Source organism: Rana temporaria, chromosome 1, assembly GCF_905171775.1.
Source record: "Rana temporaria chromosome 1, aRanTem1.1, whole genome shotgun sequence".
NCBI lineage: Eukaryota > Metazoa > Chordata > Amphibia > Anura > Ranidae > Rana > Rana temporaria.
Window position 1 is genome coordinate 107,718,466 of NC_053489.1, and position 12,491 is coordinate 107,730,956.

The 12,491-nt window shown below is 40.1% G+C and overlaps 1 protein-coding gene across 3 annotated transcripts in view; it reads left to right on the plus strand.

Annotated features, from left to right (window-relative positions):
- Positions 1-12,491, plus strand: part of MSH3 (mutS homolog 3) — a 277,857-nt gene that overhangs the window by 199,135 nt on the left and 66,231 nt on the right. For all 3 annotated transcript variants that reach the window (XM_040341613.1, XM_040341617.1, XM_040341611.1), the window contains 2 exons: positions 6,419-6,526; positions 10,232-10,346. In XM_040341613.1, the coding sequence (XP_040197547.1) occupies positions 6,419-6,526; positions 10,232-10,346 (223 nt within the window). The remainder of the gene's footprint in view (positions 1-6,418; positions 6,527-10,231; positions 10,347-12,491) is intronic.

The following is a 12,491-nucleotide window of genomic DNA, read 5'->3' on the forward strand; positions in this document are numbered from 1 at the left end:
AATAGACCGACTGTCTGGTCCGGGTGTCCTCACGATAATGGTCCTAGGCAGAGATGGTCCCAACTGTATTCCGGTGTCCAGAGACTTAATTGAATCAGGAATCAGCCTGATGGCGGTTGCTCAAAACCCCAAATCACAAGGGAGAAAAGAAAACATAGAGGTGCCCCGGTTTCGTCTCAGAAAGACTTCAACTGGGGTATCCGCAGATACCCCAGTTGAAGTCTTTCTGAGACGAAACCGGTCGGGTGATTGATCCATCGCATCTCCACTGCATTCTCTTCTTTGGAATACTCCTTCTACCCATCAAGGGTGGAGTTGCTGCTGCTTATGATTTTTCAGTTTGCTTATTCCTCTGCACGTGTGGCTTTGATAGTTTTTATGTTTTTACCGAGTTCCTGTCACCTGTGTGGAATTTTGAATTTTTTTACCATTAAAAACAGTTTTACACTATGAGGAGCACCTCTATTTTTTCTTTTCTCCCTTGTGATTTGGGGTTTTGAGCAACCGCCATCAGGCTGATTCCTGATTCAATTAAGTCTCTGGACACCGGAATACAGTTGGGACCATCTCTGCCTAGGACCATTATCGTGAGGACACCCGGACCAGACAGTCGGTCTATTTAAGCCCTGACAACCCTCTCATCGTATGGTGAGTTAGAGGGTCCACCTGTTCCGGTAAGAGTACCCACTCATATATTCTTATGTCCAGCATTGAAGATTGTCCCTGAGGATATTTTCTTTACCCAATCACCTGAAGAGAGCATATGTTTATTTATTTAAAAAAAAAAAAAAATGTCATTGCAACCATTATAAGGACTAGTATTTGCACGATTGAGTGTATGTCACTTTTCTGGAGGCACAGTCTATTGCCAAACTTATTATTCACTTAGGTGGATTGCAACTTCATTGCACTATTGGAAAAGTTATATGTTTATATATTGAAGATTTTATGTTTTTTTAAGCACTGGACATTGCACTCTTGGCATATATATGTAACGCATAGTTATTACCCATTTTTATTGCATTTGCACTACCCTTTGTTTTCACTGGTGTAACGATATATTGTTTGTGTCCCTGACATTTGTGATATTTTGGTTCTGATTTTGTTCACTGCTATACAGCCATTTATTTTGGCCATTGATAAGGGCAGTCATTTTGCCTTGGGGCATATGCTGTGGCACTCTCATCATATGGAGTGACACGGTGTGGGCTCCTGATGCAAATCCAACAATTTTACTGTTATAGATTGTGCGCTCACTATATGGGGGTGCGTACAATTGTTACAGTATAGACTTTTTGAACCGTCTGGATAACCTTACATGGTTGATTTGCATTCTGACCATTAGAACAGTGGATGGTGGGGTGGAATACCTACTATTTATTTGTTTTTTGAGATTACGTTGATTTCCCCTTCAGGGTCTTCATTTGGCGCCACATTTTTCACATAGATATATTTATTAAATTTACAAAGTCTTGGGACACCTGCCTTTACACGCACATGAACAGAATGTTCTTTTATTGAAAAAAATATATAAAAGTTACAGAGAAAGAAAGGCAGTACAGAATAATGCTCAAACCATGGAAGTCAAAACAATCACATGTAGGGAGTCTGGCAACAGCATCAAAGACATACACAGTATTATAGAAGTGAGAGGAAAAAGACCTAATTTCATGTACATCGATCGTAGGGTGATACTACGGATGCACCAGTGTTAGGTGTGCCACCGCCCCGATATTGTAGAATTAAGCTAGAGACTAGTGAATTGGGCTTTAAAGGCACATGGTACAAGCAGTATGAAAAACTAGAAAATATTTTTTTATTATTGGTATAGAAATATCATAAAAACAGTTATAGATATAAAATCACAAATTAAATTAAATTAATAACTGGTTCCACACACACGAGGTTCACATTCATTATATGATTCTAACATAGAAAGCTTAAATAAAAAGCATAATCATGAAGTATGTTATATCACAAATGACAAGGTGGTTATCCAGAGGTACAGGAGGGCTTGCTCAACATGTTGCGCGCTTTGGGATTAGCGCTTCCTCAGGAGCATAGATATCTCATTAAAAAGTAACCCGCGTTGGAGGTAAGCAGTACTGGTGTCACCTGAAAACCAGGGATACACTAAGCTACATACTCTATTGCAGCACAAAGGACTTTAATGCCATTACCTGTTATCCTTCCCATGTATATGGATTGAGGCTATTCAGGTTGGCGATCGTTGAGGCAGATTTACCCATCTGCTCACTCGTGTCCGGCCAAGTGTACCTTGTGCATAGCTCATTTTGTGAATACATCCCTGGAATAGGTTTTTTGTCTTGCTTACCAGCAACTTATTGCCATACCATCCTATGCAACTTTGTTTTTTTTCATTTCATGATACTACTCCCCTAACTGGTTGAAGTAACATTCCTCTGTGAATTAAAACCAACCATAGGCCAACAAGAGACCGTTCGTTGCTTACCTCCAACACGGGTTACTTTTTAATGAGATATCTATGCTCCTGAGGAAGCGCTAATCCCAAAGAGCGCAACATGTTGAGCAAGCCCTCCTGTACCTCTGAATAACCACCTGGTCATTTGTGATATAACCTGCTTTATGATTATGCTTTTTATTTATGCTTTCTTTGTTAGAATCATATAATGAATGTGAACCTCGTGTGTGTGGAACCAGTTATTAATTTAATTTCATTTGTGATTTTATATCTATAACTGTTTTTATGATATTTCTATACCAATAATAAAAAAATCTTTTCTAGTTTTTCATACTACTTGTACCGTGTGCCTTTAAAGCCCAATTCACTAGTCTCTAGCTTAATTCTAGTATTATAGAAGTGCATTAAAAAGAAAAAAGAAAAACACAAAAAAAAAATCCAAAGGGCGCAAACAAGTTCCTCAGGCAGTCCAGGGTTGCCAGACCCTATCATATTTCTCAGGGCATTTCCGATTCATATAAGTCATTTTATACATAGGTAAAGCTGAGCTAATAGCTCTTTCCCACAAACCCACAGAGGGGGGGGGGGGGGACCGGGACTTCCATTTCAGAACAATTTCCCTCCTAGCATAAAAGATAAGGAAACATAAAAGTATTTTGGTATACCTGGGCCTCTGGTCATCATCATGTATACTGAGGAGCAGAAGAGTAGGGGAGACCGGCAAGTCTAGATGAAGCCGATAGTTAATGAGCTCAACCACTCCAGTCCAGAACTGAGCCACACTAGGGCAACTCCAGAACATGTGCAGGAATGTGCCCACCGCACCTGGTGCAAAGCGGTGACCTATCAGGATAAATAGCATGTAGCCTCTGCGGTGTAAAGTAGGTTCTGTGCAAATACTTGACCTGAATCAACCTATCCCTGGAAGAGATCAGCGCCTGTGCGCTCTCACCAAGACAGTCATCCCAATCCTCCCTGTCCAATCCAGGCACATCCTTACTCCATTTCACCCAGAGGCGCTCCATCCGAGGGGAATGGCAGGATTGCAAGACAAAATATAAGGTAGACAGGGGCTGCGCCAGCTGCTCAACCGCCAGTTCACCCTCAATTGGGTCCATTTTCAAAGTCGGGGGAGAAGGGAACTGAGCTCGCATCACGCACATGAACTTTAATGGCATCCCAGTCTTAGTCCGTAGGGTTCAATCATGAGTTGGCCCACCCTTTGCAGCTATAACAGCTTCAACTCTTCTGGGAAGGAGTGTGTCTATGGTAATGTTTGACCATTCTTCCAGAAGCGCATTTGTGAGGTCAGGCACTGATGTGGACAGTCTCCACACTAATTCTTTCCCCAGGTGTTCTATCAGGTTGAGGCCAGTCAAGTCACTCCACCCCAAACTTGCTCACCCATGTCTTTATGGACCTTGTTTTGTGCACAACATTTAGACACGCCTGTGAAATTATGGAGCGAATATAGTCTGGTCAGATAAAACCAAAATTGAGCTCTTTTGATGCCATAATGCACACCATGTTTGGCGGTAAAATGGCACTGCACATAACCTCAAAAAAAACATGCCAACGGTGAAGTTTGGATGTGGGAACGTCATGGTGTGGGGCTGTTTTTCATCATACAGTACTGGCAAACTTCAGATTATTGAAGGAAGGATGAATGGAAAAATGTACCAAAACATTCTTGATAAAAATCTGCTGCCATCTACCAGGATGATGACGATGAAACGAGGGTGGACATTTCAGCACGACAATGATCTCAAACACAAAGCCAAGGAAACTCTCAATTGGTTTCAAAGATAAAATAAAGCTTCTAGAATGGCCCAGCCAGTCACCTGACTTGAATCCTATAGAAAATCTATGGAGAGAACTAAAGATCAGAGTTTATAGAAGAGGCCCACAGAACCTTCAAGATTTGAAGACTGTGTGGAAGAATGGGCCAAAATCACACCTGAGCAATGCATGCGACTAGTTTCTCCATACAGGAGGCGTCTCTTGAAGCTGTCATTACCAACAAAGGATTTTGTACGAAGTATTAAATACATTTTTGTTAGTGTTCATTACTTTTTCCCTGTGTCATTCCATTTTATTACATATAATTTAATTTCTGAACTTATTTTTTTTTTTATGTATGGATTGCATGGATTGTTACCAACATATGGTTAAAATTTCATGTCAATATCACCTTTAGAAATATGCACCTTTACGAAATGGTGATGTGTTCAATACTTAATTTACCTGCGATATATATATATATATATATATATATATATATATATAAAGAGAGAGAGAGAGATATACAGTCATGGCCGAAATTGTTGGCACCCCTTTTTTTTCCCCCAGAAATCAAGTATTTCTCACAGAAAAGTATTGCAGTAACGCATGTTTTGCTAAACACATGTTTATTCCCTTTGTGTATATTGGAACAAAACAAAAAAAGGGAGCCTGCAGGACAGCTTGAATTTCTTTGGAACTTGTTTGGGTCTGCTTATTCACCATCCAGACTATCCTGCGTTGCAATCTTTCATCAATTTTTCTCTTCTGTCCACGTCCAGAGAGATTAGCTACAGTGCCATGGGTTGCAAACTTCTTGATATTGTTGCACACTGTGGACAAAGGCAAGTCTAGATCTCTGGAGATGAACTTGTAACCTTGAGATTGTTGATATTTTTCCACAATTTTCTCTTTTCTTTTTGTTGTCCATGCTTAGTGTGGCACACACAGACTCACAATGCAAAGACTAAGTGAACTTTTTTATCTGCTTTCAGGTGTTATTTGTATATTGCCCACACCTGTTACTTGCCCCAGGTGAGTTTAAAGGAGCATCACATGCTTGAAACAATCTTATCTATCCACAATTTTGAAAGGGTGCCAATAATTTTGACCAGCCCATTTTTGGAGTTCTGTGTGACATTATGTCCAATTTGCATTTTTTCCTCCCTTTTTTTGTTTTGTTCCAATACACACAAAGGGAATAAACGTGTATAGCAAAACGTGTTACTGCAATACTTTTCTGTGAGAAATACTTGATTTTCTGGAAAAATTCCTGGGGTGCTAACAATTTCGGCCATGACTATATATATATATATATATAATCGGTAGTTGGTGTATCCGTTATTGCATAATTAAAACATTGGGTTAGGCCTCATAGGCTGAAACGCATCAACTGATTTTATCTGGGAGTGTACACTGTGGCTTTTCAATAAAATTAAGATTCTTTAAGAACAACAACCGATGCGCGGATCATCCTTCCTACAACATAATAAAAACATTACTTGACGTGGCAGATATACTTCTGGAACTTGTCTTATTGCTAGGACAAACTTGCAGCTGGGTGGAGAAAAGCTCATCACTCGCCTCCTCCCTGATTCAGTGCCTGGTCTTCGCTAAGAACCCTTCTCCCCCCCCCCCCCCCTGCGATTTTTGCATGTAGTCTGTGTCGGGCCTAATTGCAGGTTTGAATGGAACCTAATCAATCAGATGAGCCTAAATCCAGGCTCTTTTTGCTACCATGTGCCCAAAGAATTTAAAAAAAAATTGTACTTCCTAAACAATGCTTTTACAAACAAAAAGCAGACTCACAAACGATTATACTGTATATCCACTGTTGGACTTACTGTATTTCTTGGCGTATAACACTCACTTTTTTACCCTGAAAATAGAGGGTAAACTGTGCCTGAGTGTTATACGCAGGGGGCTGTGGAAAGTTTTTTTGCTGAAACTTCCCTCTTAAAGTTAGGGTGCGTGTTATACGCCTGTGCGTGTTATACGCCGACAAATACGGTACTTTATTTTTTCATATGACGTTATAGAAAATGCACGAATGGCTTGATTTGGTTTGGCATTTTAATAATTTCCTACTACATATGCTCTTTAATTTCCTGGAAATAACTTAGTTACCATAACATACATTTTGTAGTAGTCTTACTTGTACACGATTCAAGTTTATAATTAATCTTTTATTTATAGCAAATTTGGAGAACATTATCATTCAGTGTCTAAAGCTGTTAATCACCTAGCAACTGCTGACTGCATTTTCTCTCTAGCGGAAGTAGCAAAACAAAGCGGTTATTGCAGGTAAATCAGTTCAGTGTCTGCATGTTCTTTTGTACCCAATATATTTTACATATAATATAATGTACTTTACAAAAAAACTGAGGGGGAAAAAAAAAAAAAGTTAGGGGATCACCCACAGAATTTGTTTACACATGAGTTTCTGCAGTAAATTACAATAACCATAATAATAATAATCGACATATGGTTAAAATTAAAAGTACACAAGTCAAAATTGAAAACTAAACCCTAAAGAGCTGACATTTAGTTTGCTAACAATACATGAACAATTTCCGTAAAAAAAAAAACATTTTTAAACACATTGATTTCGTATTGTTCATTTTTTTTGGTTTTGCATCATTGTGCTGATCATCTCCAGACTTTTGTCCTATCTACCTGCATCCAACCCACTGTCAACAGCACCACACTGCTTCAGCTTCCTGATGGTGACCATGATGGTTGCTAACTGAGATTAGCAGGGAGCAGGTCCTATTACAAAACACCTCTGAGAGTCTCTGCCTATGATGAGAGGGGGTGTGTGCCTTTCCTCCAATCAGCAATGTTGGCTATATTGGCTGTATGCCCAGACATCACACTCTGTTAAACAGGAAGACAAAATCTCCTAACACATCTGAACTTTCTAAACGTTATATAAATGTAAAGACAGCAGATATAAATGTAAAACCTATGTAGGGAGATTTTGTTCATCCCTGTGTATCATCTGAGGGGTGTTTATATCCACTTTAAAACGATTTTAAGATGCATACAGTGAATAGAGCCTACCTGCCAAGTGCTTCTGTTTTCATTCAATAATTATTGTAGTAAAGTGATTCTCTATAGCCCCTTGTTTTAATAATCCGGTGATCTTCTTATGCAGGTCTCTTGCATACAGAAAGACGTAAAAATGTAACCAATACCGTAATGTTTCTCTCAAAAAACATTCTGAAACAAACCTACTTTGAGATTTTGAATGTCATTGGTGATACAAGATCTACACCAATAATTATCAAAGCTCAAACTTCAAGGAGAGTACTCCCAGTGACCCTGTGAGGTCTTCTTTGAATTCTGGGCACAAGAGAATCTAGAGAATTCAGGGAAAGGAAAACACATAGTGAAAACAATATAAGATTGCTAACCTCCTTCTGAAAATGCTAGTTGTGTCTCTGGTTTTTGGCATTTAATTAATTTGCAAGCAAGAGGTAAATAAAAGTCAAGTCTGATTTCTTCATCTCTGCACTTGTTACATGTACAGTGACTTTGAAAGTATTAAAGCCAAAGCAACATCTAAACAACTAGCATTTTTGGAAAGTCATCTATGGCAGCCTTTGGATTTCACTCATAAAAACCTTCCTAAATTGAGGGAAGTTCCCAATTTTAGCACAGTTGCAATGTTTGCAGACGAGTAGCTCAGGGATTTGTTTCACTTGTTGCCTATTAACTGCATTTTAACTTCAAGTTTCAAGAAAAGTAATAAAAAAAAAAAATACAATGCAATAGTTGCAATACTCACCTTATCTCCATGTTCCCTGCAAGCTCATCAAATTTCAATCCTGTGTGTCCTGTCAGAAAGCCGCTACCCATCAGAATATGTAACAGAAGTGACGTTCCAGGACGGCCATCTTGGTACACCCGCAGTAAGCCTACAGTCCGAAGTAGGCAAGCGGACATCGTTTTACACCCACAAAAGTCTTGCATGTCACACTTAGTTTTACCAGTAAACTGAGCTTATATAGTCAAACACAGTATTTGTAAGTCTGTGTGACTGTTTGATGTTGAATTTTAAAAGCATCGGCAAGCCTGTTGATCTCACAGGAATGCTAACCTGACAGAACGCCGCTGCTTTTAAAATTCAACATCATAACAGTTTGACGGATTTCTAAATACTGTATTTCACTTTATAAGCTCAGTTTACTGGTAAGAATAAGTGTGAAATGCAAGATTCCAGTGGGTGTAAAAAGATGTCCGCTTGGTGACTTCTGACTGTAGGCCTACTGCGGACGAGTGCGGGGTGTACTAAGATGGCCGTGCCGGGAACGTCACTAAGGTTTTTTTTGATGGGTAGCTGGTCCTCTTTAGGGTTGAATGACACCCAGGGTCTTTCAGCTCACTTTCTGTTACCTCTGTGTATTAGGCGTTTGCCTCCTGGGGAAGTGATGTTCAATTAGATTTCCCTGGGCTTACAAGAGAATTCTGCAGAAAGTGGCACCATGTCCTTGCATGTTCCCCACTTCAGGACCTTCACACTGCCAGAGAAAGAAGAGGAGGCCGTAACTACCGCAGCAAAGACCAAATACAAATATTTTTAAAGCATTATTAAACCCAAAAGTAAACATTTATTAAATTGCAGCTTTTCAGTTCTTAATTGTGGTGGCTACATTCGTTTTAAATTTTTAGCCTTCAATTCTCTTATTTTCACATGGTGATCTGCCCAGTAAGTCTGATGTTTTTTTGCTGTAACTGGTTATAAAGTTTGCACTGGAGTTTGGCTTGTTAGTGTATATAAATCTGCTAGTACATCTAACACTCCTCTCCCCCAAAATGAACTATGCTGCTGTCCAAAGGGTGACCATTCATCTAGAGTGGGGGGCACTCTAATACAGGAGCTGTGTTACTGGCCAGATCACCAGGTGAAAACAGGGGAGAAAGGTCTAAATAGAAAACGAATGCAGCCACAACATCTGAGGCCGCGTACACATGGTCGGTCCAAACTGATGAAAACGGCCTGAAGTCCAGTTTCATCGGTCCAAACTGACCGTGTGTAGGGCCCATCGGTCTGTTGTCCTTCGGACAAAAATTATAAAACTTGCTTTAAAATCGAACCAATGGATGACTGACCATCGGTCCAAACCGATGGTTAGTACACAAAAGCATCGGTTCAAAACCTGCGCATGCTCAGAATCAAGTTGACGCATGCTTGGAAGCATTGAACTTCGTTTCTTTTCAACACGTCGTGTGTTTTACGTCACCGCGTTCTGACCCGATCGGGTTTTGAACTGATGGTGTGTACGCACATCAGACCATCGGTCTTCTTCAGCGGTGAACCGATGAAAGCGGTCCGTCGGACCATTCTCATCGGATTGATCGACCGTGTGTACGCGGCCTAAGAATTGGTAAGCTGCAATAGATTACATTTTTGGCTTTGGGTTTAATACTATTTTAAGAAAAATTAGGAACCTGAAGTTTGGCTTTATACTTTTTATCAGCTCATGCATGAAATGGACAAGCCTGAAACGGACAACCTTTTTGTTGAGCTAGTATAATTGCCTGAGCATTTACTCACCAATTCTTAAGGTTAAAACCTTACTTGCATTAGGAGTTCCTGCTCTATATGCTCATGTGTGTTTCAAATGGATTTAAAGAATAAAGAGGGCTCTAGGTGGGTGTCGCCAATGCTGGTATGCCTAACCAAGCTAGCAAAGTGGTAGCATGAACTCTGAAGGACTTTAAAACACCCTACATTTATAGCACGGCAGGTGTGGATCTTTACCAGGCAAAACAAGTTCGTTTTTGAAAGTTTCCCTATAAGTTGTATGACCCCGCACAAGCAATGACATCTGTATTCTGATTGGTTGCTTCAGGAAATGCTGAAATGTTTCTTATTTTTTGATAAATCAAGTTGAATTTCTGAAATGTTGGACACGTTTACCTAATCAAAATGTGCAAGAACTGTGAGATGCTTTGTTACCTTCACAAAATAGAATGTAATTCTTAGTATGAATGTTTTTCCAGGCCTACGGTTCATGACAGGGGATGTGAAATAGTCATCAAAAATGGTAGACATCCGGTAATTGATTTGCTTCTAGAAGAACAAAACCAGTACGTTCCGAACAGTACCAGCCTCTCGGTAAGTAAATATCCAAAAGATAACATTCTGTAGTCATATGTATCGATTAATATAAATATGTTGCAAATTAACCAGTAATGCCCCGTACACGCGATCGGGATTCCCGGCGGTAAAAAGTCCGCCGGGAATCCCTGGGGGAAAACCAAGAACCTGCTCTGTCACTTACCCTGTGTACACACCGGAGGTTTTCCAGTCAGGAAAACTGTGGTGAGAACTTTGGTCGGGAATCCCGGCCATGTGTATGCTCCACCCCAGTGTTTCCCATAGGGAAACTGCCGGGAAAAAGACCGCCGGGAATCGCGGCAGAAAAAGAGAGAACATGTTCTCATTTTTCCTGCCGCGATTCCCGGCGGTTTTCCTGTCGAGAAAACTGCCATGGAGCATCCACACGGCCAGTTTTCCCGGCCAAAAGCTATCATAGCAGTTTTCCCGACGGAAAAACTGGACGTGTGTATGAGGCATCAGTCTTGTATTACTGATGCTGATGGCAAGAACAAATTGCATGAAATTTCATTTCAAGTATCCAATCACGTGAAAGGCAAATTTCTTTTATTTCATCTGCACATGATTGGGTATTCAAATTGGACACAGTTACAATTTATTAAGAATGTCAAGTAAATCAGCTTTGTGGTATATTGCCCAATTTCAATATTTTTAATTAATTTTTCCATTAGATCAGTAACAAGTATAACAGTTACAGGGAGAGCTGTGCAGGACATCACAATGCACGACTTGATTAGACAATAATGTGAAATCTTCTTTAGATGCTATCCATACTGTTGAAGAAAAATGTGAGCTGTAAATATTTTCTTTTGTAGAAAGTGACATGGCAAGAATGATCTCAGTAAAGCATCTTTGTTGTTATTGCCGTGGCATGTACAGTAGGTTTTCTTTGTGCCAGTAAATGGAATTGTTCGTATTAAGGGCTAAGTTCACCTTTTAGAGAAAAAAAAATCAACATATTTTTTCAGGGAAAAAAATGTGCATTTCTTTATTTTTTAGTTTTTTACTGATGCGCCTGCAGTGCATTGCGGCCTGGAGCATGTTACACTCTAAATATAAATGTAACACGCTCCAAAAGGTGAGCTTCTACTTTAATGTTGGATATACCACCCCCAACAAATCATTCTCTGCAGCCTATTACCTTTTGTACCACCCCCCCCCCCCTCCCCCCCATTAGAATGTAAGCTCTCCTCCTGTACCTTCTGTATTGAACTGTATTGTAACTGTGCTGCCCCTCTCTACATTGTAAAGCGCTGCGTAAACTGTTGGCTCTATATAAATTGTGAATAATAATATACAGTATGCACCTACTTTTAACTGGGGTATTGCCTGATATCGCACAGTATTTTTGTATCTTTTGTGCAAAACTTCAATTAGTCTCCCTTTCTGGCTTTATCATACTTCACTGATGATATAATATTTCCACATGGCCCAGGTTTGGTCCCTAGAAACAGGCCATGCGATGAAGGGGTTGTCATATGGCTGTTTTTACAAATCAGTGGCTCTGGCTGAACGTACTTCCTGCCACCTAAAAGCATCCATGTGATCTTCCTGCAGCTGCTTCATTGTAGAACCCACAGTAGGACTAAACCTAGAACTTGTTGCAAGTTCCCTACCCCTTTAAAATATAGTTTTCCTTTTATGTATGTAAATGTAATTTTACTAAAACTACAGTATCTAAATGAAAGTGGAACTGCATCTTTTTTGCATGTAAGCTCTGCTAACTGCCCACTTAAAGTCGTATTCAACCCAAAACCAAAAATGCATTGTATTGCAGCGTACCAGTCATTAGATGTGGTGGCTGTATTAGTGAGACACAACCCTGGAGGAATGAGAATAGGAGGCACACCAGACAGCAGTATTGTCGGTCTGGGGGGAAGGTAATGTTAAATGTGTTAGCAGATTTAGATACACTAACAAATTGAAGCCAAACTACAGCTCACACTGCAGTTACAGCAAACATCTTTTTTCCTTTTGGGATAAAGGTTTTACATTAACCACTTTACACCCACGCTATACCTGAATGACCGCTACAGCATGGGCTTCCAGTGCCGGGAGGGCGTCAATGGACCTCGATCCCGTGATTCCGCTGATCGTGCGCCGTATCTCGGTAAAGATCCTCTGACAGAGGCTCCTTGCCAA